General features: G+C 38.0%; 2 protein-coding genes across 4 annotated transcripts in view; one reads left to right on the forward strand and one right to left on the reverse strand.

Moving 5' to 3' along the window:
• Positions 1–6290: 6290 nt before the first annotated feature.
• Positions 6291–9001, reverse strand: ANKRD49 (ankyrin repeat domain 49). The gene is made up of 2 exons (XM_082843812.1): positions 8651–9001; positions 6291–7263 (listed from the first exon to the last, which is right to left on the reverse strand). Exons 1-2 carry the CDS (start codon positions 8906–8908, stop codon positions 6802–6804), a joined length of 720 nt encoding a protein of 239 aa, XP_082699938.1. The 5' UTR covers positions 8909–9001; the 3' UTR covers positions 6291–6801.
• A 2701-nt stretch (positions 9002–11702) lies between these two features.
• MRE11 (MRE11 homolog, double strand break repair nuclease) overlaps positions 11703–27804 on the forward strand; it is a 66033-nt gene continuing 49931 nt past the window's right edge. For all 3 annotated transcript variants that reach the window (XM_082845550.1, XM_082845551.1, XM_082845552.1), the window contains exons 1-5: positions 11703–11767; positions 12502–12619; positions 15169–15301; positions 20259–20419; positions 27207–27294. In XM_082845550.1, the coding sequence (XP_082701676.1) occupies positions 12600–12619; positions 15169–15301; positions 20259–20419; positions 27207–27294 (402 nt within the window). In that variant the 5' untranslated portion in view covers positions 11703–11767; positions 12502–12599. The remainder of the gene's footprint in view (positions 11768–12501; positions 12620–15168; positions 15302–20258; positions 20420–27206; positions 27295–27804) is intronic.

A 27804-nucleotide genomic window follows, 5' to 3' on the forward strand; every position in this document is an offset into this window, starting at 1 on the left:
CTTCTTCGCGGCGCGCGGCCGGCTGGCCTTCTCTGCTCCGCCGCAGGCTGCTGGAGAACGCGAGGCGTCTCCGGTTGCCATGGTGACTGTGGATCCTCCCCGCCCCCAGCCGCTCCCAGCCGCTCCCAGTGGGCTTGTGCAGGTGACCCGCGCGCCCAGGAAGGCGCTGGAGTTGGGGAGCTGCAATTACTTACTGACCAAAGCAAAGGACTTTCTTTCCATTTATCTCTCGTTTGTTTGTGACACCAGTTTCGCAAGAGGGGGTTTACTATTCCTTGGTAGGGAAACTGAGATTAAGAAAAGCAGAGGATATTGTCTGAGGTTACACAACTAGAAGTGCCACAGCCGGAATCCGAATTCCGAAAAGTTTGGCCCCAAAGGCTAAAGAATAAATCACCACCTGGAACAAGTAGGGGCGGGAGGAGGGACTGGACAGTGAGTTCAAGGAAAGGTCTCTGGTTTCACGCAGTGCTTTGCTTGTCGTGTCCCGCTCCCTGCTACACTCACATGATCGAATAAATCAATGTTGAGGATTCCCAACTTCTGGATTGTAAGTTGTTGCTGTTGTTATTATTAATAAACAACTCCTGTAGTGTCTAAGCACTTTTGTATTCACAATCTATTTGAATCCATATAAAAACTAATTTTACACATGAGAAAATCAAACTCAGAAAAGTTTAATTTGAATAGCAAATGGGAAAATCTAGGGCTTTATTTGGAGCAAGAGGTTGCTTTTGTTTTGTTTTTGCAGTCTCTTTTTTTGTATAACACGTTGGCCTTATACCGTGGATGCAATATCTTATCTGTCTAAGGATATCAATGATACATTTCATTTCCAATGTTACTTCCTTCTTGTATAATTGTTGCTTCCCCCAAGTTACCTGTTCTGGTTTGTTTTGTTCTCTTAGTAGCTTTCCTCTACCTTCAGGTGATCTTTGACTGTCTTGCCCATCTAGTAGTGGATGTATGACTCTGTGCATACAGGTGGGCTTATCAACTGGGGGTTTCACTGATGGGTGATCTGTCTCGGCTGTTCAATTGGGGAAGCCCTCATGCTGGTATTTTAAGGTCTTATCTCGTGAACTGCTCTGATTCTCCATGGCATGACTCCTCCGGTCTCCCTGCTGGAGGGAATCAGTCTGGTACCAGCACCCTGAGAAGTGAGGGGGAGAGGAGAACTGAAGGCTTAATATGTAGAATGTAAGTATTCATGAAATTCCCGTTTCAGTATGGTGGTTCTGCCTTCAACTGTGCTTTGTACCTTCCATCCAGAGAGCCTGTTTGACTTCCTTCAGTGAATTACCTCCAATCTTCTGCTGGAGTGGAGGGGGGGTCATCCATCTAGCTGCTAGGAATGGGGGATCTGGAGGTATAACTGCTTTATTTTTATTGTGATAAAATGTACATAACATAAAATTTACTCTTTTAACCATTTTTAAGTATACAATTCAGTGACATTAAGTACATTCATAGTGTTGTACAGCCATCACCACTATCCATTTCCAGAATTTTTTCATTATTCCAAACAGAAATTGTACCCATTAAACAATAATTCTCAATTTCCCCCTCTCTCTGCCCTCTGGTAACCTCTGTTCTATCTTCTGTCTCTGTGAATTTGACTACTTTAGGTACTTCATATAAGTGGAATCATACAATCTTTTCCTTTAGTGTCTGGGTTATTTCATTTAGCATAATGTTTTTAAAGTTCATCCATGTTGTAGCATGAATCAGAATTGCATTCCTTTTTTAAGATTGAATAATATTCCATTGTATGTACATACAGCATTGTGTATATCTGTTCATCTGTTGATGGACGTTTGGGTTGTTTCCACCTTTAGGCAGTTGCAAGTAATGCTGCAATGAACACTGGTGTACAAGTATCAGTTTTGAGTTCCTGCTTTCAGTTCTTTTGAGTATATACCTAGAAATGGAATTACTGGATCATATGGTAGTTCTGTGTTTAATTTTGTGGGGAACCATTAAACTTTTTCAAGTGGCTGCACCACTTTACATTCCCACCAGCAATGCACAAAGGTTCCAATTTCTCTATATCCTTGTCAACACTTGTTACTTTCCTTTTTAAAAATATAACAGCTAGCTATCCTAATGAATGTGAAGTGGTATCTCTTCGTGATTTTGCTTTGCATTTTCCTACTGACTAGTGATTTGAGTATCTTTTCATGTGTTTACGGGTTGTTTGTATATCTTCTTTGGAGAAATATTTATTCAAGTATTTTATCCATTTTTGAATTGGGTTTTTTGTTGAGTTTTAAGAATTCTTTGTATATTCTGGATATTAATCCCTTATCAGATATATGATTTATAAATATTTTCTCCCATTTAATGAGTTGCCTTTTCACTTTGTTGATAGTGTCCTTTGATTTTAAAAAAGTTTTAATTTTGATGTAGTCCCATTTATCTATATTTTTTCTTTAATGCAGTGTTTTTTGTGACATATCCAAGAAATCATTGCCAAATCTAATATCATGAAGATTTTTTCCATTTGTTTTCTTCTAAAAGTTTTATAGTTTTAGCTCTTACATTTAAGTATTTGATCATTTTAATTTTTGTATTAACATTATAGTGTGATGTAGGAGTCCAACTTCATTCTTTTGCACGTGGATACCCAGTTTTCCCAGAACCATTTATTGAAAAAGGCTATTTTTTCCTCCATTGAATTTTCTTGACACTATTGTCAAAAGTATTCAGTGCTCCATAAATGTAAGGGTTTATTTCTGGATTCAAAATTCTGTTCCATTGATATATATGTTGATCCTTATGCCAGTACCACAAGCTTTCTAGTAAGTTTTGAAATAAAAAGTGTGAGTTCTCCAACTTTGTTTTTTTTTTTTTTCGAGATTGTTTGGCGCTTCTGGCTTCTTTGCATTTCCATATGAATTTTAGGATCAGCTTGTCAATTTTTGTGAAGAAGTTATCTGGAATTTTGATAGAATTGCATTGAATCTATAGATCAATGTGGGGGGTAGTGCCATCTTAACAATAATAAGTGTTTTGATCCATGAAAATGGGATGTCATTCTGTTTATTTTGTGCTGCTTTAGTTTCTTTCAACAATCTTTTATAGTTCGCAGAGCAAAAGTTTTGTACTTCTTTTGTTAAGTTTATTCCAAAGTACGTTTTTTCTTGTCAATACTATTATAAATGAAATTGTTTTCTTAATTTAATTTTCAGTTTGCTCATTGATACTATATAAAACTAAAGTTGATTTTTGTATATTGATCTGGTATCCTGGAGCATTGCTGAACTCATTTATTAGTTCTTATAGTTTTTTCCCAGTGGATTCCTTATGATTTCTCATATACAAGATCATATCACCTGCATATAGAGATACTTTTAGTTCTTTTCCAATCTGGATGTCTTTTCTTTTCTTTTCTTGCCTAATTGCCCTGACTAGAATCTGCAGTAAAATGTTTAATAGAAGTGGTGAGAGCAGACATCCTTGTCTTATTATTATTATTTTTTGAAAATGTGACCTGTTTTATTTACTAGGGGAGCATTTGAAACTTTGAAAAAGAACATCCATTTTTTTAAAATTAATTTTTATTGGAGTATTGTTGCTTTACAATGTTGTGTTAGCCTCCACTGCACAACAAAATAAATCAGCCATACACATAGAGATATCCCCTCCCTTTTGGACTTCCCTCCCATTTAGGTTACCACAGTGAATTAGGTAGAGTCCCCTGTGCTATACAGTATGTTCCCATCAGTTGTCTATTTTGTACATAGTATCAATATACATAGTATACACAGTATCAATACACAGTATATGTGTCAATCCCAGTCTCCCAATTCCTCCCACCCAACCCCTTTCCCCCTTGGTATCCATACATTTGTTCTCTACATCTGTGTCTCTATTTCTGCTTTGCAAATAAGATCATCCATACCATTTTTCTAGATTCCACATATATGTGTTATTATACAATATTTGCTTTTCTCTTTCTGACTTACTTCACTCTGTATGACACTCTCTAGGTCCATCCACCTCTCTACACACGACCCAATTTCGTTCCTTTTCATGACTGAGTAATATCCCATTGTATATATGTACCACAGCTCCTTTATCCATTCCTCTGTTGATGGATCCTTGTCTTATTCTTAATCTTAGAGTGAAAGCACTCAGTCTTTCACCACTAAGTATGATGTTAAGTTTTGGGGTTTTTTTAGATGTCCTTTATCAGGCTGAGGAACTTCCTTTCTATTCCTAGTCTGTTGAGAGTTTTTATCATGAAGTTTAGCTGTAACTCTTTGCTTTGTTATTTTAGTGGTTGCATTAGTGTTTATGGTATACAACTTTAACTTTTCATGGGCTACCTTCAAGAGATGTTATACCACTCCAGGCATATTTTAAGAGCATTCCAAGGACTTCCCTGGTGGCACAGTGGTTAAGAATCTGCCTGCCAATGCAGGGGACACGGGTACGATCCCTGGTCCCAGAAGATCCCATGTGCCGTGGAGCAACTAAGCCCATGTGCCACAACTACTGAGCCTGCACACCACAACTACTGAAGCCTGCATGCCTAGAGCCCGTGCTCCGCAACAAGAGAAGCCACTGCTGTGAGAAGCCTATGCACTGCAATGAAGAGCAGTCCCCACTCACCGCAACTAGAGAAAGCCCTCACGCAGCAACAAAGACTCAATGCAGCCAAAAAAAGAAATTCCATTTCTCTCCTTCCAGCCATTATATAACTGTTGACATATATTTTACTTTTAGATATGTTATAAACTCTGTAAAAATTGTTAATATTTTTCTTTAAACAGTCAATTATCTTTTAAAGATAATTTTCCAAATCTGTATAATATTTACTTGTAAAATTAATGAGACCATTTAACGTACTTTGACAATCACAAACATTTGCAATTATCTTTTCTATATGACTAATAGTTTTTTTAAACCATCTTAACCATTTTAAAATGTTGAGTATATTTACATTGCTGTGTAATGGATCTCTAGAACTTTTTCATCTTGCAAAACAGAAACTCTATACCCATGGAACACCAGCTCCCTATTTCTCCCTTCCCCCAGACCCTGGCAACAACCATTCTACTTTCTGTTTCTATGAATTTGAATATTTTATTTATTTTTATTTTATTATTATTTTTTAATAAATTTATTTGTTTTTGGCTGTGTTGGGTCTTCACTGCTGCACACGAGCTTTCTGTAGTTGTGGCGAGTGGGGGCTACTCTTCGTTGCAGTGCACGGGCTTCCCATTGCAGTGGCTTCTCTTGTTGTGGAGCATGGGCTCTAGGCGCATGGGCTTCAGTAGTTGTGGCACACGGGCTCAGTAGTTGTGGCTCACAGGCTCTAGAGCGCAGGCTCAGTAGTTGTGGTGCACGGGCTTAGTTGCTCCGTGGTATGTGGGATCTTCCCCGGACCAGGACTTGAACCCGTGTCCCCTGCATTGGCAGGCGGATTCTTAAACCACTGAGCCACCAGGGAAGTCCCTATGAATTTAAATATTTTAGATGTCTCATATGAGTGGACTCATACATAATTTGTCTTTTTGTGATTGGCTTATTTTATTTAGCATAATGTTCTCAAGGTTAATCCCTGTTGTAGCATGTGTTAGGATTTCCTTCTTTTTTAAGGCTTAATAATATTCAATTTTCTGTATATACTACATTTTCTCTATTCATTCATCTGTCAGTGGGCTTTTGGGTTGCTTCCATCTCTTAGCTGGAATGAATAAACATGTTATGGATCCAAGGAAGATACACAGGTAAAAAAAGAATTCATGCTTTTTTTTTGGTTGTTCAAAACTTTTATTTTTTTTGGAATATTTATATTTATGCTTTTGTCACTATCCACAATGTGGCATTTAAAAAAGGCCTGAGCCACTTTGCGGTTCTCACCCCAATATAATCATCATCCCCTCATTCTTAGAATTCCTTTTCCCTGTCACTTTGTCTTTGTGTGGCTTGTATAAAATGAGGACCCTGGAAAAGAACACTTCCTGTGAACTTGAGAGTCTAGATGAGCAGTGCCCAGCTCAGTAGGACCAGGGAGGTAAAACTAGCTGGAGAGCAGATACGTTATGATCTGAACCAAGGTATAGTTGTGTGCATGTCTGAAGGGTCGTGCTGACTCACCAGCAGCATAAGGAATATGCAGGTTGACCAGGGTGAGGTAGGATGGTCCACAGGATTGTGTGGATTGTGGGAGGGGGCAGTATATAAAATTCGTGGATTAAACACCTAGCTACTTCCTGAAAATGGCCTAGGTTCTAGAAAACAAAGATCTAGGTGTCTTGATTTTTTTTTAATTTACGGAGATTCAAGACACTAATATGTTCATTCTTATGGTTTACAATGAAAGCAAATGGCTATGGTGATGCAGAGAAGACAGCTGAACTGCACCAGTATATTAAGAGTTTTAAATGAAATTCTGAGTTACCTGACCTTATAAAAATACACATTAATATACTAAATACTGCACAAAGATCTAGGATGGGGGAATATTTAAAAATACATTTCTCTTGGATCAGCACCAAAAATATCATTAGTTTTCTGTACAGCTTGTGACAAGTTTTTCAGTATAGGTAAGTTAAAATGATTTGATAAAAATCACAAACACCACGGAAATCATTAAAGATATATCCAATCAACTTCCAAATACATTTTGACATCAAGGTCAGGCAATTTACTTGGAAGGATATTATCGTGATATTACCACTGAATTACTGCCCTAAGACTTTTGATGTCAACTTTGTATGATGGGGACATTTCACATCTCACACAAAGGAGGCACTGGGACTTAGAAACTTAAGAAAATTATTAGAACCATTAAGACTGAGGTGAAGAATTTGTGCAGCCTTCCACAATTTCAAAGAGGTAGTGATACATGCTTGTCCTCCTGGCGATGTCAAATGCAGTTTCCTCCAGGTTGTTCTTCAGACCTGCTTTGATGTAGCGGTTCATCAGGAGGAGTTCAAGGGTATCTTTGCTGTCTCTGTTCCCAGCAGCTAGATGTAAGGGGGTCAAGAGGCCCTTTGTTTGGGCGTTGATATCTGCATCATGCTGCAGTAAGAAAGAAGCCACTCTGGTGTTATTCCACTTACAGGCACTGTGCAGGGGTGTCCAGCCATCCACAGTCACCGCGTGAACATCTGCCCTGTGTGCAATCAACTCCCGGACCACGTCTAAGTGTCCGCTGTAGGCTGCTCGATGGAGCGGGGTGTACCCATCTTCATCTCGAGTGTTCACGTGGGTGGCCTTTTCTGAAAGCAGTCTTCGCACTGTGGTCAGCTGAGAAGAAAATAGATCTTTTACAAACCCAACTCGAAATTAAACAATAAGCAAAGAAAATTAAACCATCTAGTGTTCGATTTAATTAAGTTAAATAAAAACTTCTTTGTTAGCAGATGACTGTAAAATAAAAAATACGATTTTTTTTGGGGGGGGGGAACTGATTTAACAATGAACAAGTCAGTGTTAACTATAAACTGTTGATTCTAAGAGCATGATTCTCTGAATACCAAACCATACATTTATTCCTGGTCCAATGAAGGCTTATTGTATAAAAGCTATAGTCCTAGATGAATAATACAGGCTAGAATTGTATTAATATTTTATATTTCATCTGCAAAGAAAACATAGTAATGGAACAGACTGATCTTTCTGTAGTAGGATTACCATACCAATATACATACTGTATAAAACTTTAAAAAATACCTACTGTATAGCACAGGGAACTCTACTCAATATTCTGTGATAACCTAAATGAGAAAAGAATCTAAAAAAGAATATATGTATAACTGAATCACTCTGCTGTACATCTGAAACCAACACAACGTTGTAAATCAACTACACTCCAATTAAAAAAAAAACTTCTTTTAACAGTAGAATACAATGGTAACAAGGAAGTCGAGATTAAGGAGCGCAATTCCTTCTAACTAAAACAACCTCAGATACATGTTTTCAGGAAGTGATTTTCAGTTTGGTCTGAGGACCTCTGGTGGGATGCAGTCTGCTCTTGGCTTAAAAAGTTATCCAAAAATATAAGACCATTTATTAGTTTATTAACACAGACATGGGGGAACTTAGTAAAACAAGATACAAATGGCTAAGTGGAAGAACAGACTTTGGCTGTTAAGCAGGGTCATCCTACTTGGACGATTCTGGGCAAATTAATGTTCCTGAATCTCAACTTCTTAATCTGTAAAAGGGAAGAATATGACATATCTTATAGGGATATATGAGGATTAAATCAATAATGTAGTAAGGCACATGGTATAGTTGGTATTTAATAAATGTTAATTCCCATCCTCTCTTTACTAAATACTTGTCTTTAGGATGACCCTAATGACTTAATATAAATGATTTAAAGATACAGATGATTGCTTGCTCTCTTTATAATTATTCTTAAAGCGCCCCAAAATACCCATGTGACACTTTGTAGCTTACTATGTGTTTTCACATACATTGCCTCTGTATAAAACCCTGTATGAAAGAGGCAGGTATTATGGTGGCCATTTTTATAGATAAGAAAATAGAGGTTCAGAAACAGTAGGCTTTGCCCAAAGTTACAGACTAAAGCAAGATTCAGTACAGGTCTTCTGGCTTCCAATCTAATACGTTTCCTACTAAATTAAGGTTTCCTCTTTAACTGTTCTTTTTTTTTTTTTTTTTTTACCCGATTTTTTTCAGCAGCCCAAAGAAGCAATTTGCTTGGATCTTTTTCCATTTTTTTTTCTTGCAATTGATACCACTCTTCAGTTTTTTCATCTTGCTCTTCATCTTCATCAGAATTCCCTACCCAGAGACTTTGGGTGCCAGTGGGAATAAGGTGTCCATGTGTTTCCAATAATTCAAGTTGGTTAAAGTGTTCAGAAAAGTCCAAGGAGTTCTCTGGGTCTGGTTTTCCATCATCATTTACTTTCTCTTTTTCCATTTTTACTACTATTCTAAATACAAAGCATTTCAAATGCCAGAGTATAAATAATCTTTCCAGAGATGAATTATGTCTGCTTTATTTTATTCATCAAGATCTGAAACACAAACACAAAAATTAGGAGCAAAATGGTTATTGAGGCTTTATCAATAGCATAGATAAGTCTTGCAAATATACACAAATAAACCCTGTCTAAACTTTTTTGGTGTTTATTAATACCCTTCACATTCATTAAATATTGGAACTGATAGATTTCAGTTATCTTTATTTTTAATATTGTTTTTCTACTAAGTCAGTGGTTATAACACTATTTTGAATCTATTGGTTCACATACTATATTGTATTATGCTAACAGTGATTAATCTTGAAGCTTTTAAATTATAACTAATAAAGATAACCACATTCACGATTTTTATAGACTAGACACACAGAAGCTATAAAGCAGGAGCAAAAATTTTTAGTTCCTAAAAAATCTACTTCCAAGAATCAGAGATTCTTAGAGATGGAATAGCCCCCAAAGGACATGTGTCCCAATCTCTCATCAATGTAGATATCTTTATCATGACATCTGTAATAATCAACCTATTTCTACTTTAACAATTTCAGGCTTAGGAAAATTCACTGCTTTAAAAAGTAGTCCTATTCATTGACAGATAACTATGGTTCTTAGTTGGGTTCTTGTTTTGAAACCGAACTTTGGTTGTCATTTACTCCTTCATTCAACAAAGATGAATAGAATGCCTGGTATGTGCCAGTCTCTGGGTACTGGGATTCAATAATGAACAAGATCCACGTCTTAACCTCAAGAAGCTTCCTGTCTCGTCAGGGAGATTGGCAAAGACAGTGTTTAAGTGCTATAATAAGACCATATCTAGAGATGATGAATATACAGGAAGATCATAATTAACCCAGTCCTTAGGGTGTAGAGAAGGCTTCCTGAAGGAAATGATATTTATTCTGCTAGGCTGCCATAACAATTTATAAACCAATATCAGCTTAAAGAGTTATGCAGCAGATTAAACTTTAACCAATTAAACAAAATGAGAATAATAGATATTTAAAAAATATTTCTCAGCTTCCCAACTATATTTGTCGAAATCTTATCAGTCTTTCATGACTCTTCTCAGATGTTGCCTCCTTCATTAAGTCTTTCTTGAGCCTCCAGATTACATCTCTCTCTAGTTTCTACTTTTTTTATGTGCTACATACTGTTTTATTTCACCACTAATTTTGTTCTTCTTTTAGTCTCTTAAAGGATTGTAAGCTTAAGGATAGGGACTATATTTAACTTACATTTATGTCCCACTTATATAAAGCAAACATTAAGAAATATTTGTAGAATTAAATAGAATTAAAGCCCTATCACTTGATTTTGCTTGGAATGGATTCCGAGAAATTTGAGAGTTAGTTGTGTACCCCTAAGATACTGATTTCTTTCTACCTAATTTTCACGAGCTTTAATTGATACAATCCTAATGCATCAGTAGATTTTATTACTACTGCCAAGAGCATTAAAGTCAAGTTTAAATTTATCACGCATGACCAGTACCTTCTCTGGACCTGTTACTTTGTTGCACAATGAAAGGACTGTACTAAAGGATTTCCAAAGACTGTCCAACTTTACAGAGTCAATCGAGAGACCCTATCAGAAAGGCTTTATGTTCTAATATTTTCACTTTCCTCAAACTATTCTCTGAACCTTGCAATACAAAATTGATCACAAATCTACTCATTAAACACTTTATTAAATACCTTACTGTATAGTTCACTTGTCATTTGTATCAACCACAGTAACATTATAGCACAGATCTTATAACCCCCTTTCCTTTTCATAAAAACTTTTCATAATTTAAATTTACTGTTCCAGGTACAATAAATTACATATAAAAATTTCTTAATGGATTTAATTTAAAAAGTCAACTCCAGGTGCATCTCCCTGATTCAGGGCTTAAAAAGCCGATCAAGATACCTACTTGATGATACTCCACCAAGAAGAACTAGGGTATGTTTTTTAAAGATCACATTCCATAAGAGATCTAAACTATGTTAACTCTTAACAATTCAGTGACAGGTGGGGCCGTAAACCCCATTTTACAAGTGAAGGCGCTGAGGTTCTGATAGATTAAAACAACTTTCAATGGAACTAAAAGCCCAAATTTTCTAATTCAAAAGTTTCACATTGTTTTTTAATGTACTCTATTTTACTGCTGTCAGCACAAAGCAATGCAGATGTGCTGAACCCGAGATCCAGGCAGACAATAATGGGACGCAGGGAAAGTCTTGTAAACTGGAGTCCGAATGCTCAATCTCTGGGGAGTGGAGGTGAGGGAGAAGACCACCAGTCCCGGCCCTCCAGCACAGGCTGGTCACTTCACAGGCCCAGGAGTCGCGTCTGCGGCCTTCCGAACTTCTACAAGCGAAGAAGCCGCTCCAGCCCTACTTAGGACCCACGACACGGCCCGATTTGCAGGGCTCGGCAGGGGTCGACAGGGGACCCGCCCCTTTGGGCCCAGGAGTTCTTAGGTGGCGCCAGGCGACCAGGAAGCGTGGCCCCGGACGAGAAAGACCTACCCACCTTAGAGAGGGGAAAATCGCCGCCGGAAAGCTCGCTTCCGGGGTTCGTCCCCTGGGCTACTCAGGATTGGCTCCTGTATGAGGGCGGGTCCTCGCTGCAACTTTTCCTGCTACCTTACGGCAGTCGGCAGCCAATGAGAGGAGTTGAAGCGCCTACGTCATTTATGAGGTATCGCGAGAGAAGGAGGTGCTTTTTCTCTCCCGCTTAATTCAGGTTTATGGCCAAGCTGCTTCTCAGGCGGTGCTGTTGCTTTTCTTCTCAAGAATCTCCCTCCTTCTTACCGGGTAAAAGACAGCCTCGGGTTCCAGGGTGGGGCTGTGGAGAGTCCAGATGTGGGGTAGTTTAGGAGTCGCTTTCTGTATCTGCAGGATCGCGAGCGGAAGCCCAGAGAGGATTGACTCTGGGCCGGGTAGGCTCGGGAGGAGCCTGGGAGGTTTCCGCGTTCTGGTTTCTGAGGGTCCGGTGGTGCGGGGCTGCTGAGGCTTAGAATCCCCACCGAACCAGGAATCCGGACGTGGGAGGGGTCGTTCCGCGGTGGCAGCTGCTCCTCCCCAAAGATCCTGGCCATTTTCCTTAAACCACGTGTTTCTGCTTATTTACACTAGCTTTAAACGTGGACCCCCTATCTTTTCAAAACAAGCCCATTCCTTAAAAAAAAATTTTGTGTTTAAGCAGGAAATACGGGGTCGCCTCATGCTCCAGAGTAGCCCATGCATGCAACTTAAAAATTTCTGCACATCCAGAGTTCGTGTGCTAAACCAGAACTATTGAGTGTGACCCTTTTTGCCCATTCATTTAACAAGCATTAGCTTCCCATGGGGCATAGAAAGGGAAACAGGAGAGGAGCTTAATCATAATGGTGAAACTAGAGTGTCACTGGAGATATGTTTTTCTGTTTTGTTTTTTAAGCTCTGAAAACAAAAGTATAGTAGGTGGTGCTTAATTGAAAATGAGTCACTTCCAAAATTGCCAGTCTGCTTTTTAAAAATGTGTTTTAAATAATAAAATTTTGTTTTAGAATTTGGAATCGAGTGAGTTTTCTGACGTGTTTGAGCACAGGACCCAGGGGTACTTGGAGAGAGAAGTGGTCCTGGAGGAGCTGGACTGATCATAGAAATGAGTCCTGCAGATGCTCTGTAAGCACCTGTCTTCCGAAGTCGTCTTTGTTGCTTTGGGTTTCTACAGTCTATCAACTATGATCACCATAAAAGAAAACTTATTTAATAAATTATGAGTAAATAAAGACCTTGCCTCTGAATACAAGTGTTAGTCATCAAAATGAATATTTGGAATGGTTAACATTTCATGCTATATGTTTATTAACTAAAGATAATATGCAGCTATAGATTGGGGTTTTGCAGTAGGTTGGCATATTGCTATATAAGTTTATGTTCTTATGTTTTGTCTTAAACTATTGAAGCTATAAATATGCTTGGACTAAGTCTTACTAGCTAATGCAAGTCTTTTTTTTTTCTTAATTTAATTTTGGCTGCGTTGGGTCTTCATTGTTGCGGCGGGCTTTCTCTACCTGCGGCGAGCGGGGTTGCGGTGTGCAGGCTTCTCATTGCGGTGGCTTCTCTTGTTGCAGAGCTCGGGGCTCTAGGCGCGCGGGCTTCAGTAGCTGTGGCGCACGGGCTTAGTTGCTCCGCAGCATGTGGGACCTTCCCGGACCAGGGATCAAACCCGTGTCCCCTGCATTGGCAGGGGGATTCTTAATCACTGAGCCACCAGGGAGGTCCTACTGCAAGTCTTTTAAAGCAGATTTTTAAAGAAGTAAATTGCTTTAGTACTGAATAAATTGCAAATGAATCTGACTAAAATGAAAATAAATAAAAGGACTAGAAAAAGTTATGTGGAAAAAGCTTCAAACTTGGAATCTTTCACCCTTGTTTTAATTTCTTTTTATCTATCTGTCTGTCTATCTATCTATCTAATCTATCTAGGCTGCACTGGGTCTTCATGGCAGCGCGCCCGGTCTTCCTTGCAGTGCACGGGCTTCTCTAGTTGCGGGCTCTAGAGCGCGTGGGTTTAGTAGTTCCGGTATGCGGGCTTAGTTGCGGCATGTGAGGTCTTAGTTCCCCAACCAGGGATTGAAGCCGGGCCCCCTGCACTGGAAGCGTAGAGTCTTAACCACTGGACTACCAGAGAAGTCCCCTTAATTTCTTAATTAGCATTGTGTAACCTTGGACAAGTTAGCAAGCCTCTAAACTTTGTCTCCATTTCTTCATATGTATAATTGGATTACAAATGACTCTCAGGGCTTCCCTGGTGGTGGCGCAGTGGTTAGGAATCCGCCTGCCAATGCAGGGGACACGGGTTCGAGCCCTGGTTGGGGAAGATCCCACATGCCACCGAGCAACTAAGCCCGTGCGCCACAACTACTGAGCCTGTGCTCTAGAGCCCGTGAGCCACAACTCCTGAGTGCACATGCCACAACTACTGAAGCCCACGCGCCTACACCCCGTGCTCCGCAACAAGAGAAGCCAACGCAATGAGAAGCCCGTGTACCGCAACGAAGAGTAGTCCCTGCTCTCCGCAACTAGAGAAAGCTGGCGCACAGCAACGAAGACCCAACGTAGACAAAAAGAAAAAAAGAAAAAAATGACTCTCAGATTAATTCTCATATTTAAGTGAGAGACCTCAAGGGAAAATACCTTACAAATTGCTATGGAAGTCTGGGTAGTAATGTGATCTGAAAGTATTCTGACTTACCTGTATGTATATAGCAATCAGAACTGTTCATACCATTTTGAAGTTTATGAAGAGAAATCTTTTCTGGAAAATTCTCTTATGTATAAAGATTTGAATTTTGGAAATATATATATAAATTTTTTTTGAAGTTCATATGGTTTAGTGAAAACAGCCTGAGTGTTAATACCGGCTTTTAGTTCCATTTCTACCATTTTGTTTCATGATAAATCAGTTAATTTCTCTGTATATAGCTTTCTAGTTTTTCAGAGATAACAATACTTAACCTGTTTACGTGTGGGAGTTGAGATGAGATCAGGGATACCAAAATATTTTAAAGACAATTAAAAGTTATATTAAGTTTAAGAGAGAATTAATAACTATCATATTGCTGCTTCACATGAAAGTACTTTTGAATACTACCAAATTTAAATGGCATTGTAAATTAGTTTTGTTACTTGGCTAAAGTCATTAGTGAAAAACTAACTTTGTATGGAGAGCAAACCTATTCAGGGGCCTGGATGTAAGTTACTAGTTTATTAGGATAAAAATCTACTTATAAAGTAAGGGGAAGGGCTTTTAAAATTAACCAGTTAATTCTAATTTTCCTGGGAAAGTGCAAAGTAGATAAATAGCAAGTTTAGATACTGGAATCAAATCCTCTTGGATTTTTGCTGTAGAACAGAGCAGGAAAACAACCAAGCTTTCAAATTCAGGTTATATATCAGTTTATGAAACTGGTTGTAATGAGGTTATACATTTCTGAAGCAGTTACAGAACCTTTTAAAAATGTGTATACATTTGTTCTGCTTTGTATTAGTGGTAAGAAAACTGTGACAATAATGGTCTGTTGAATGCTTCAAATTTTTGGACCTAGTTTAGGGCTAGAAAAATGATTTTACGTCATAACTGCTATTATTTTATAGATTTAGGTTTCAGTTTGCTTGAACATCCTTTTAATGAATTATATTGACATGTTTCTTCTTTTTAAATACAGCGATGATGAAAATACATTTAAAATCTTAGTTGCAACAGATATTCATCTGGGATTTATGGAAAAAGATGCTGTCAGAGGAAATGATACGTTTGTAACACTTGATGAAATTTTAAGACTTGCCCAGGAAAATGATGTGAGTTTAGTTTGCATTTTTGCGATTTCTACGAAGTTCCCTTACTCAACTTGCTCTTTTTTTTTTTTTTTTTTTTGCGGTACGCGGGCCTCTCACTGTTGTGGCCTTTCCCGTTGCGGAGCACAGGCTCCGGACGCGCAGGCTCAGCGGCCATGGCTCACGGGCCCAGCCGCTCCGCGGCATGTGGGATCTTCCCGGATCGGGGCATGAACCCGTGTCCCCTACATCGGCAGGCGGACTCTCAACCACTGCGCCACCACGGAAGCCCCCTCAACTTGCTCTTTTTCCTTTTAAAGATAGAGGTTTGTTTTATAGGCCCATGTCCTCACACTGCCTGCTTAAATATCTGTATACTGAAAGCCCAAAGCAGATTTTGTGTGCTTTATTCCCTGAATTCAAGTAGGAGCTACTTTTGTAAATAGTCTGTAAAAATTTACAAATATTTACAGTGTTTACTGAGTGCAGTATCCTGTGGCAGTTTCTATTTGAAATGTAAAGATGACTGTCATAGTTTCTGCTTTCAAAGAACATGCAGCAAGCAAGTCAGTATGTGAGATACGATAAATGTCAAAGATGCTCAGATGCAAGAGCCATAAGAGTATAAACAGCATTTCCTGGGAGTTTGGAGGTAGAAGAGATCACATTTAGATGAGGATAGCAAGATGAGGTGAATGAAGTGGCATTTAACTTGGGCTTAGAAGGATGGTAGGCTTTTAATGAGTGAAGAGCAAAGAGAGTGTACACCTCCCGTGAAGCACAGAGGTGAGCACAGGGCACAGAGGCGAGATGATTGGTCCATTAGGGGTACAGCAGCTGTTTGGCTCACTGGTAGGTCACGTGTTAGAAAGCGTGCTGAAAGACTAGAAATGTGGTTTGAGCTGCATCAAGAGCTTCAAATACCAGATTGAGGAGTTTGTACCCTGTTTAATAGAAAGTCTTCTGGCAACAGAGTACAGCATGAAGGCAAGATAAGTTGGAGGCTTTTTAAAAGTGGTGCCATGGGATGGAAAAGAGGAAGTGAATGCAGGGGATAATACAAAGAGAGGATTTGGATACTTTGATTGGTTAGTCAGTCGTAGGGGGTGGGGATGAGGGAGAAGGGGATGACGGTGACTCTGGAGTGTATTATGTTTGGGTGGATGGTGGTACCAATAACAGAAGTAGATTTTAAATAAGGAAGATTTCTTCCTTATTTTCATACTTCCTTATAACATCCTTCCTAATGTGGGAAGGTGATGAATTCTGATTGAGACCATTTGAGTTGGAGATTCCAATAGGACATTCAAGGAAACATTCCAGCAGACAGTTGAAATGTCCATCTCGAGCCCAAAAGACAGCTGGGGAATAAACATAAATTCTGGGACTTGCAAACTTCAACCTTGACTTTTCCTCTGAGGTCTCTTCAGTTTTTCTGCAAGTCCTTTGGTTCTTATTCCCAAATGGATACAAGTGGAACCTCTCTACTATTTTCTACCTTCATGTCTGTGAACTTAGTCCAAAACTTGTCATATTTTGCTGGACTGCAGTAGCTCCCCTTAGGTTTTTTTACTTCCATTCTTTCCTCCTACAGTATTCAGCATAGCAGCCAAAGTGAACTTACAAAAATCATGTCAGATCATGTCACTGCTGCTTATAATCTAAGTGGCCTTCCACTGAATCTAGAATAAAAATTAAACTACAAGGTTCAGTGTGATCTGGCTCCTGCCAGGAGACTTCATCTCCTTCCACTCTGCCTGGTTGGTTTGTGCTTCATCCATACAGAGATGTTTGTTCTACTCTGGTACCTCTGCATGTGTGGTTCTCTTCCTGCTCAGAGCACCTTGATCTTGCCAGGGTTGACTTCTCAGTTCTCAATTCAAGTTTTACCTTTTTGGGGGAGGTCTTACCTGATGTCTCCAAACACTCTTATCACATTACTCATTTTTTTTTTTATAGCACCATCTGAAATAATTTATTGAGTTATTTACGTGTGTATTATCTTCTCTACTAGAAGGTGAACTCCATGAGAATGAAAAATCTTTTTTGTTTGCTCATGTGTATCCTAGTACCTAGAAAGGATCTGGCAAGCAGTAGGCATTTTTTTTTTTTGCGGTACGAGGGCTTCTCACTGTTGCGGCCTCTCCTGTCGCGGAGCAGAGGTTCCGGACGCGCAGGCTCAGCGGCCATGGCTCACGGGCCCAGCCGCTCCGCGGCATGTGGGATCCTCACGGACCAGGGCACGAAGCCGCGTCCCCTGCATCGGCAGGCGGACTCTTAACCACTGCGCCACCAGCGAAGCCCAGTAGGCACTCTTATAAATGTGTCTCCTTTTACCTTGAGGGCAGAGAAATTTGCAGTCAAAGAAGGTCTGTTTCCTGTCAGAGAATCCTCTGTCCTTTCTTTTCTAACTCTTAGGTGCTGAAGTATTTCTTTCCCTGAGCACGAGCTTTTTTTTTTTTTCTTTACCTTGTCCTTTCCTTCCCTTCTATTTCCTCCTGTTTCCCCTCCCTGCATCCTTTAATCTTAACTGCCCCCTCCCACCTGCAGCCCCATACTGGTACTTCCAAATGCATGTTTACTTCCCCCCATCATTTGTGTTTATTATTTCTTCTTATTGAAATCTAAGTTCTTCCCGATTTTTAAGTCCTCTATTTTGTGGGCCTGCGCCATTTAACCAGCCTTATTTCTACTCTCTAGTTCTTCGGAATCTTTTTTTTTTTTTTTTTAACTTTTAAGTTGAAACAATATCAGTCTTACATAAACATTACAAGAATAGTACAAATAATTCCTTACCCTTCACCGAGATTTTCCTACACTTTACTACATTTGATTTATCCTCTCTCTTCATAAACACACACACACACTTTTTCTGAACCATTTGAGAGTAAATTACATATGTAACCACAGTGCACTTATCAAAACCAGGGAGTTATGTTGATTCAGTACGATCATGTAATTCTAAGATGCCAGTTGTCTCGACAAAGTCTGTCATAGCAGTTTGGGGGCAGGTCAGTGGTGTCCAGTTGCCAATCCAGGATTACATTTTGCATTTAGTTGTCACGTCTCTTTAGTCTCTTGTAATCTGGGATGTTTCCTCTGTCTGCCTTGTCTTTCATGACCCTGACACTTTTGAAGAGTCCAGGGTAGTTACTTTTGCAGAATATTCCTCAGTTGGAGATGTCTGACGTTTTCTCATGAGTAGATTCACTTTGGGCAGGAATACCACAGAAGCAAGTTATGTTCTCAGTGATCCCTGGAGTCACAAACCAGTTTTTAAAAATATTAAAAAAATTTTTTTGTTGTTTGTGGTAAAATACACATACCATAAAACTTACCATCCTAACCATTTTTAAGGGTACAGTTGAGTAGTGTTAAGCACATTTGCATGGTTGAGTGACCAACCTCCAGAACGCTTTTTGTCTGGTAAAAGGGAAACTATATGATTTAAACAACTATTTCTCTTTCCCCTCCCCTGTAAATATCTTTGTTTGCTTTGTTGTTTATGTTTTGTTTCTTTTATGCCTTGGATTATGATCATTTTCTCCCTTTACTCAAATCATGTTTAGTTTTGAAGACCTGGCTTAAATCCCACATTTTTATTGTACTCTCTCTGACTGTTGTCAGGGCAGAAATCTTTTCCTTCTTCCCTTCTAAGTTCCCTGGCTGGTCTAATAATTAAGTTGACGTAAGACAGATTAACAGGGTAAAAATAAATTTCATATGTATGGGAGCCCCACAAAAGTATGAGACTCCTCAGCAGTGAAGTAATTGAGGCTTATCTGCCATCCTGAGCTAAGAAGGGGAAAGGAGTCTGGGGCTTTAAAGCGGAGGAAGGCAATGCACAGGAAGTGAGACCAGCACATGTTTGGTAAACAGGTGTTTGCCATGCCATGCGATGTCTTTCTGATATCAGAAATTGTCTCTGGTAATAGCTCTCTTCCTGGTACATGCCCCCTATCCAGATTCTTTTAGGCAGTTTAGAGAGAGGTAAAAAAGCTTTTCCTGACTCTGCTGGGTCTTAATTGCCTTCAGCTCAAAACAGTCCACATTGCCACAGTGGTCCATTTTGTGGTGACATATCCTGCTGCCCTCACTACTGTAGCCCATGGCGATCTGTATTGCTGGGTTCTTTTGTATAATTAAGAACTTGATCAAGTTTCTTTAAGTAGATTGTACGCTTTTGAAAGTGTGTTGGACTTTCTTTCTGTGTGATTTCCCTTCTCTCTGGTTGTTCCTGAATGTTCTTCCTCGAAATCTCATTTATCCTTCATGGTGCAACTCAGATGCCACCATGTTAGCCCATTCTTCCCAGATGTTGTCCTCAGGTGAATTTCCTCCTCTCAGTTGGAATGAATTGTAATGTCATCTCTACTCCTGGTTTGTTTATATATCTGTTCTAGTGCGTGTCAGAGTCTGACTTACGTTTAGATGCTTAGCAGTTTGTCTCTCCCGTTAGATTTTGAACATACTTAGGATAGGGATCGTATTTTATTTATCACACTCAGTATAGGGTACGGCACACTGTCTGTATTTAATGAGGGCAAGGACATGATATATTTTGTAGATTGCTATTTCCTTAGCTGCCATTGCCTGTAGGGACTCTAAATAATTGTTGAATGAATCAAGTGAATAATTTGGATTGAATCTGCTATCCCTTCCATAGGTTTTATTAAAGTGCTAAGTTTATGTTTGATTTGGATAACTTTAAAAAAAGAAGTATGATCACTTTGGGTAGTGTGAATTAGAAACTTGGTGTAGTAATTTGAAGATGGCCTTTTTGAAGGTGGTCTAGGAACCTAAGCTGAAGTCATATTAATAACCAGATTGAAAGGCCCTTTAACTAAACAAAATATGAAGCTTTAAATCTCCACACATAATTGTATCTTTTACAAGATTTTTTTTCTATCTCTTTACGCTATAGTTTTAAAAATTTTATCTATAAAGCATACTAATTTTCACACTATTTTCTGTTGATTAGGTGGATTTCATTTTGTTAGGGGGTGATCTTTTTCATGAAAATAAACCCTCAAGAAAAACAGTACATAACTGCCTCGAGTTATTAAGAAAATATTGCATGGGGGATCGTCCTGTACAGTTTGAAATTATCAGCGATCAGTCGGTCAACTTCGGTTTTAGTAAGTAAGTATATGTAAATGCTTAAATGAATGTTTCCTTATGATATTTAATATTACATGTATGTATAATATGTAATATTTTCTGTATAAGACACATGAACATGGTAACAGTTAGCCATTTTACCTTCACTATAAGCTATTTCCTTGGTAAATGTAGTTCTTTGAATTTTCTATACATTGTTGTATTAAATTCTGTTTCCCTAATTAATAGTGAGATGAGTAACTTCTCAAATTTTTTTTGTACATTTGGTATCTCTTCTGTTCATATCCTTTGTCCCTTTTAAAATTTGGGATATTTTTGTCTTTTCCTGTTGAATTTGCAGGAGTTATTTCTAGATATTAAGCCTTTGCTAGGAATGTATTTTTTCCCAATCAGTGGATTGTCTTTTGACTTTGTTTACAGGGCCTTTTGATGACAGAAATATTTAATTTTGATGGTCATAGTCAAAAACGTTATTTTTCTTCTTTAATATTTGTGCTTTGGGGACTTATTTACAATATCCACCTAGAACCCCATGTCATAAAGGTACTCTGTTTTTTCTTAAACATCGTACAGGATACCACATTGCATTTAGTTGAAATGGTCTCAAAATCTCCTTTCGCCTATGCCAGTCTTTTCCAGGCAGACACTGACACTTTTGAAGTGTACTGGTCAGATATTTTGTAGAATGTCTCTCAACTTGGGTTCTTCTCGTGATTAGACTAGGGTTATTGGTTTGGGGGAAGAATACTCTTTATAGGTGAAGTGCCCTTCTCAGTTTGTAAGGAGTACATGCTATCAACATGGCCTGCACTGGTGAGGTTAACCTTGGTCACTTGGTTAAGACGGTGTCTTGCAGGTTTCTCCACTGTCAAGTTACTATTTTTCCCTTTCCATATACTGTTTGTTAGAAGAGAGTAGCTAAGTCCAGCCCACACTGAAGAGAGGGCGTTACGTTTCACTTCCTGGAGAGAGCAAAGAGTATCAAAGAATTTATGGGCGTGTTAAAACCACTACAGTAATTAGTAAATATTTTAGGGGAGGCTATGCAACTATTCTGTTTCTCTTTAAAGTTTGTCCAATCATTTTAGCATTCGTCAGTGGCTCTTGCCTACAGCAGTTTTAACTGTGGTGTCCTAATGGTGATTTTCTAAACATTTCCCACATACTTTCCGCATTTATTAATTGGAATAGTTCTGTAAAGATTTGTCCCTTGTCCCCCATTTGTTTATTTATTCAGCCGTCTACATCAGCAGGAATTTATTCAATTGTTTACATAAGTATGAACTCATTTTTTTTCCTTTGAATTGTAATTTAATACTATTATAATCTATTTTGTTGCTCAAATAAATTGTGCCAGCTTTAGCCTTCGGGCACTCTTTCAGACCACATCTTGGGTCCTTTCAACATGGCGTCATCTTTTCTCCCCCCGTTTTGGCTCTGTAAGATGCTCCAGGCTAATTTTGTATTTTCTTTTCCCTAGCTTTTTAGACTCATCCATTTCTTCAAGGAGTCTTGGTTCCTTTTGGAAGCTAGAATCTGGATGCTAGGCATGCACATGGCTATTGTCTTGTCACTGCTTCTAGGCTCTCTCAGTGCACAGAGCTTAAATACACACACACACACACAAACACACACACACACACACATTATACACACATGTATACATGGAAATGTAAAAAAAAATATATATATATATATATATATATAAAGTAACCCCTGAAAACAGACATAGCTATATTTATTTCTTATTTATTTGTATATATATATTTTAAAAATGAGTTTATATTGGGAGGTAAATTTTTGGGGATTTTTTTATGTAAGAAAATGGCTATTTTTAACTTCGGATTGATAATTTGGCTGAGTATAGAATTGGATTTTAAAAGATTCTTGTAATTTTTAACATATGTCCTTGTTTTTAAGAATTCTGATCAGTCTTTACCTGTCTTCTATTCAAATCTAAAACTTTATTATTTTTAAACTGCTTCACCCACCCCATAGATGTGTTTACCTATTTCTTTGCTTACTATTGCTGTTTCTTATGTTTCATTCCTTTTGTCTAGATTCAGTTTCCTTTCCGAAGTACAGTTTTTAGTAGTTTTTCACTGCCTGTCAGTAAACTCTTATTTTTTGGTGCTTTTGAGGAGTCTTGCTATCATTTTAGTTGCTGGAAAAGCAGTATAACATAGTGCTTAAAAGCATGGATTCTGGTATAAGACTGTCTGAGGTCAAATCCTGGATCTGCCCTACCTTAGTTTCATTATTATAAGATGGGAAAAGAATAGTGCTAATCTTACAGAATTGTTGTTAGGAGTAGTTGAGTTAATAAGAAAATTGCTTAGAATAGTAGCTGGTATAAAGAAAGCACTCAGGTAACCATTAAGTTTTTCTCATTGCCCTTAGCATTTTGCAGTCTTACTGTGACATATTTAGTTGTGGATTTAGTTCTATTTATCCTGTTTGGGCTACATGCATTTCAAACTAAGAATTTTTTTTGCAGCAATTTTGGAAAATTCTTATCCAGTATGTTTTCTGTTTCCTATTCTTTTTCTTTCTGAAAACTATTTATATTTTACCCACTTTTTAATATTCCCTATAACTTTATCTCTTTGTACTATATTTTGGATAATTTTCCCTCTGGTTTACTAGTTCGTGTAAAAAATAGACCAAAAAAAAAAAAAGATAGGGAAACTCTGAGAAAAGAAGACTACTAAGTAGTGACTAGCTCAATTCAATCCCTATCAAAATTCCAATGGCATTTTTCACAAAAATAGAACAACCAACAGGTACATGAAAAGGTGCTCAACATCACTAATCATCAGGGAAATGCATATCAAAACCACAATGAGATATCAACTCACTCACACCTGTTAGGATGTCTGTCATCAAAAAGATAAGGGAGAACAAGTGTTGGAGAGGGTGTGGAGAAAAGGGAACCCTTGTGCACTGTTGGCGGGAATGTAAATTTGTGCAGCCACTATGGAGAACACTGTGGAGGTTCCCCCCCAAATTAAAGATAGAATTATTATGTGATCCAGCAATCCTACCTCTGGGTGTATATCCAAAGGAAATGAAAATGGGATCTCAAAGAGATAATCTGCACTCCCACATGCATTGCAGCATTATTCACAGTGGCCAAGATATGGCAACAACAGAAGTGTCCATCAGTGGAAGAAGGGATAAAGTTGTGATATGTGTGTGTGTGTGTGTGTGTGTGTGTGTGTGTGTGCAGATATATCTGCACACACACAGCCGTGTATATATATATATATTCAGCCATGAGAAAGGACATCCTTTCATTTGAGACAACATGGATGGACCTTGAGGGCTTTATGCTAAGTAAAATAAGTCAGACAAAGAGACAAATACTGTGTGATATCACTTATACAGTATATGGAATCTGAAAAAGCTGAACTCATATAAATGGAGACTAGAATGGTGGTTACCAGGAGCAGGGAGTTGGGGGAAAAGGGGAGATGTTGATCAAAAAAATGTATAATTTTCAGTTTAAAAATGAATAAGTTCTCAGGATCTAATGTACAGCATAGTGGTTATAGTTAGTAATATTGTATTTTATACTTGAAAGTTTCTAAGAGAGTAGACGTTAAATATTCTCATTACGAAAAAGAAATGGCAGTTATGTGACATGATGCAGCTGTTAAGCTAGGTGTGTGTGAAGCTTAAAGTGGTAAGTAAGCTATAGTGGTTATCATTTTACAAAATATGAGTGTATCAAATCAACACATTGTATACCTTAAAGTTATACAACGTTACATGTCAATTATATCACAATAAAGCTGGAAAAAAGTATATTATAATGCTACAATAATTTAAAAAGTGGTGTGACTCATGAATTGATAGGCAGATAAGTGGAAGAGTATAGAAATTCCAGAAATAGCCACAATACATGTGGGAATTTAGTATTTGATAAAGGTGGTATCTCATATCTCCACAAAAAATATAGCTTATTCAATAAAAGAACTAGAAGGAACTGTAAGACATTTTAAAAAAAGATCTGGATGTGAAAAAGACTTTTCTAAGTGTTAACACAAACCCAGAATCCATAAAAAAAAAGATGGATATGTTTGTCCTTGTAAAAGTAAATTTCTGCATGGCAAGAGCCTCCCAAAGCAAAGTCAAAAGTCTGGGTTCAACCAGGAAGAATATTTGCAACTCATGGCAAATTACGGTCTAATTTTCCCAATAGTTAATAGTTAAGTAGTTCTTTCAAGTCAATTTAAAAAAAAACCATGACTTAATAAAAAATAGGTAAAGAATATGGACATAGTTCATAGAAAAGGAAATAAAGTAGCATTTTAACATATTAAAAGAATATGAAAGATGCAAAATGAAGTATACGGGTATATTTTTCTCCTATAAGATTGATACAGATCAGTAATTCTCAGTCCTGGGTGCACATTATCATTACCTAAGAATCTTAAAAAATACTGATGCCCAGTCTCCAGGTCATTTAATCTCTCTGAGAGTGTCTTGGACATTGGTGGATCTTCAAAGATTCCTAGAAAATTCTAACATGCAGCTAGGGTTTAGAACCACTGGCATAGATTGAAAAAGCTTGATAATGTAATTGGGTTGGCCAAAAAGTGCCTTCGGTTTTTAAGTAAAAATAAAAGACACATTTTTCATTTTCACCAAGAACTTTATTGAACAATGTGTTCACCCTTTTGTTCCACTACCTTCTGCCGTTTTTCAGGCAACTTCATAATTCCATCTTCCCAAAACTTTTTATCTTTTTGAGCAAAGAACTGTTCCAGGTGCCTTTTGCAGTCTCCAGGGAATTGAAATTTTTTCCATTAAGAGAATTTTGTAAACATATAAATAAATGGAAATCCAAATGTGCAATGTCTAGTGAGTATGGCAGATGAATCAGAACTTCCAGCCAAGCTGTAACAGTTTTTGCCTGGTCATCAAAGCAACATGCAGTCTTGTGTTATCCTGATGAAAGAGTATGCGTTTTCTCTTGACTAATTCTGGATGCTTTTCGTCCAGTGCTGCTTTCAGTTGGTCCAGTTGGGAGTAGTACTTGTTGGAATTAATCGTTTGGTTTTCCAGAAGGAGCTCATAATAGAGGACTCCCTTCCAATCCCACCATACACACAACATCACCTTTGGATGAAAACCGGCCCTTGGTGTGGTTGGTGGTGGTTCATTTTGCTTGCCCCACAATTTCTTCCCTTCCACGTTATTGTACATATCCACTTGTCATTGCCCATCACAATTTGTTTTAAAAATGGAACTTTTCATTACATTTAAGTAGAGAATCACATGCGGAAATACGGTCAAGAAGGTTTTTTTCGCTTAACTTATGTGGAACCCAAACATCAAAGCGACGAACGTAACCAAGCTGGTGCAAATGATTTTCAATGCTTGTTTTGGATATTTTGAGTATGTCGGCTCTCTCCCACGTGGTATAACGTTGATTGTTCCCAGTTAATGTCTCTATTTAATCGCTGTCAACTTCAACTGGTCTGCCTGACCAGGGAGCATCGTCCAGTGAGAAATCTCCAGCACGAAACATCTCAAACCACTTTTGACATGTTCGATCAGTCACAGCACCTTCTCCACACACTGCACAAATCTTTGTTTTGCATTTCGGTTGCGTTTTTACCTTTCTTGAAATAATAAAGCATAACATGCCAAAAATGTTGCTTTTTTCCTTCCATCTTCAGTATTAAAATGACTACACAAACCTTCACCAATTTTCATAAGTCTTTTTTTTTAAATGCCCGCTGATATGACAGCTGTCACATACAATCTAACAAAATTGTTTCAAATGGAGTTAAAGACAACTATGCGCTACTAGAGCCATCTTAGGGAAAAAACTGAATGAACTTTTTGGTCCACCCAGTATCTTGGTGGAGTAGGGGGAATTAGTCTCATGGATTGCCATTGTACTATGAGTAAATCATACAACCTCTGTGGAGGGAAATTGGCAGTAGTTATCAAATTTACAGATGCACGCGTTCCTTTTGAGCTGACAGTTTCCTTCTAGATATTTTCCTATACTCTCGCAAGGGCAACTTTGTACAAGATTACTCACTGTAACAATATTTGTAAAACAAAAGGCTGGAAATAGTCTAAATGTCCATTGATAGGTAACTACTTAAACACGTTATAATAATCCATGCAGTGTCCAGCTAAAAAAATCACAAGGAAGCTCTTTATGTACTGATATGGAATGATTTATAAAGTATGTAAAGTGATAAAGGCAGGCGGCAGAAATCTATATTGTGCTACCATTTGTTTAAGAAGGAAGATGTATTTATTTGCTTTACAGGTATAAGATATTTTTGCACAGATACACTAGAAATTCCTAATGTTATTTGCCTCTGAGAAGAGAATCTTGGTGACTAGGGGCAAGAGTGGGTGGGAAACTTTAAGTCATCCAAGTAGTAAGTGATAGAGCTGGAGTTTTTAATCTAGGTCTTTTGGATTCCAGAGTAGGTGTATTTCCCCTCTCGCTTCTACAAATAAAAACCTTTTATAAAGGCTTTCAAAATTTTGAAAGCCTATTTCCTATTAATCAGATATTCAAATCTCTCATACAATTCATAAGCATCATATATTTGTATGGTTTTCTTTTAAAGTGTAGTACTTTGAGAACTTTTGAAACTTGAATTGTAATGGACTGCTGCCTAGGATTTTATCTTTTTAAATCTCCAAACTAGTGGTCATTTGCCAGCTTAGATCATCCAGTTTACCTATAACTGTATTAATTTTTTGGAGGAGGATAACGGGGAAACAGCTTTTGTCTCTTACAGAAACTTTTCTTTCTTTCTTTTCTTTTAAGGTTTCCATGGGTGAACTACGAAGATAGCAATCTCAACATTTCAATTCCTGTGTTTAGTATTCATGGCAATCATGATGATCCTACGGGGGTAATTATTGGGTTCTTAGTTTGTTGAAATTTTAGGAACGATCAGTTTAGTTTGTCTTTGGAAAGCATTCTTTCATTTCTTCCCAGCAATTTGTAGTCAAATTGAGTCAGAAGTTCAAATTGACATTTTATCATTCATAGAAGATTTTATACTGCTTTTTTGATAATTTTTTAAAATCTGGAATAATAAATGGCATGTGACATACACATTTATTTCATAAGTGCCAAGGTTAACAATAAGTAACCAGGAGGAGGAATAAACACCTAACATTTGTATAATGCTTTGCAGTTTACCAAGGGCTTTTGTATCTCTTATCACATAAATCTCACCTGTAGGAAATGAGGGTTTCATGAACAGTTTTAAATCTAAATTAGAACATCTTATTTTCTGTTTGATATGAAAGTACAGACTGTCCCTAGTTTATGAGGGTTCGACCTTAGATTTTTCAACTCTACAGTGGTGCGAAATGGATATACATTCAGTAGAAGCTGCACTTTGAAGTTTGAATTT

This window comes from Leucopleurus acutus (genome assembly GCF_964270905.1).
Source record: "Leucopleurus acutus genome assembly, chromosome: 8".
Lineage (NCBI taxonomy): Eukaryota > Metazoa > Chordata > Mammalia > Artiodactyla > Delphinidae > Leucopleurus > Leucopleurus acutus.

Coding starts and splice junctions, on each gene's coding strand:
- ANKRD49 (XM_082843812.1), bottom strand. CDS start 8,908: ATGGAAAAAGAGAAAGTAAATGATGATGGAAAACCAGACCCAGAGAAC. Junction 7,264..8,650: donor GGGCTGCTGAAAAAAATCGG/GTAAAAAAAAAA, acceptor TTTTCTTCTCAG/CTGACCACAGTGCGAAGACT.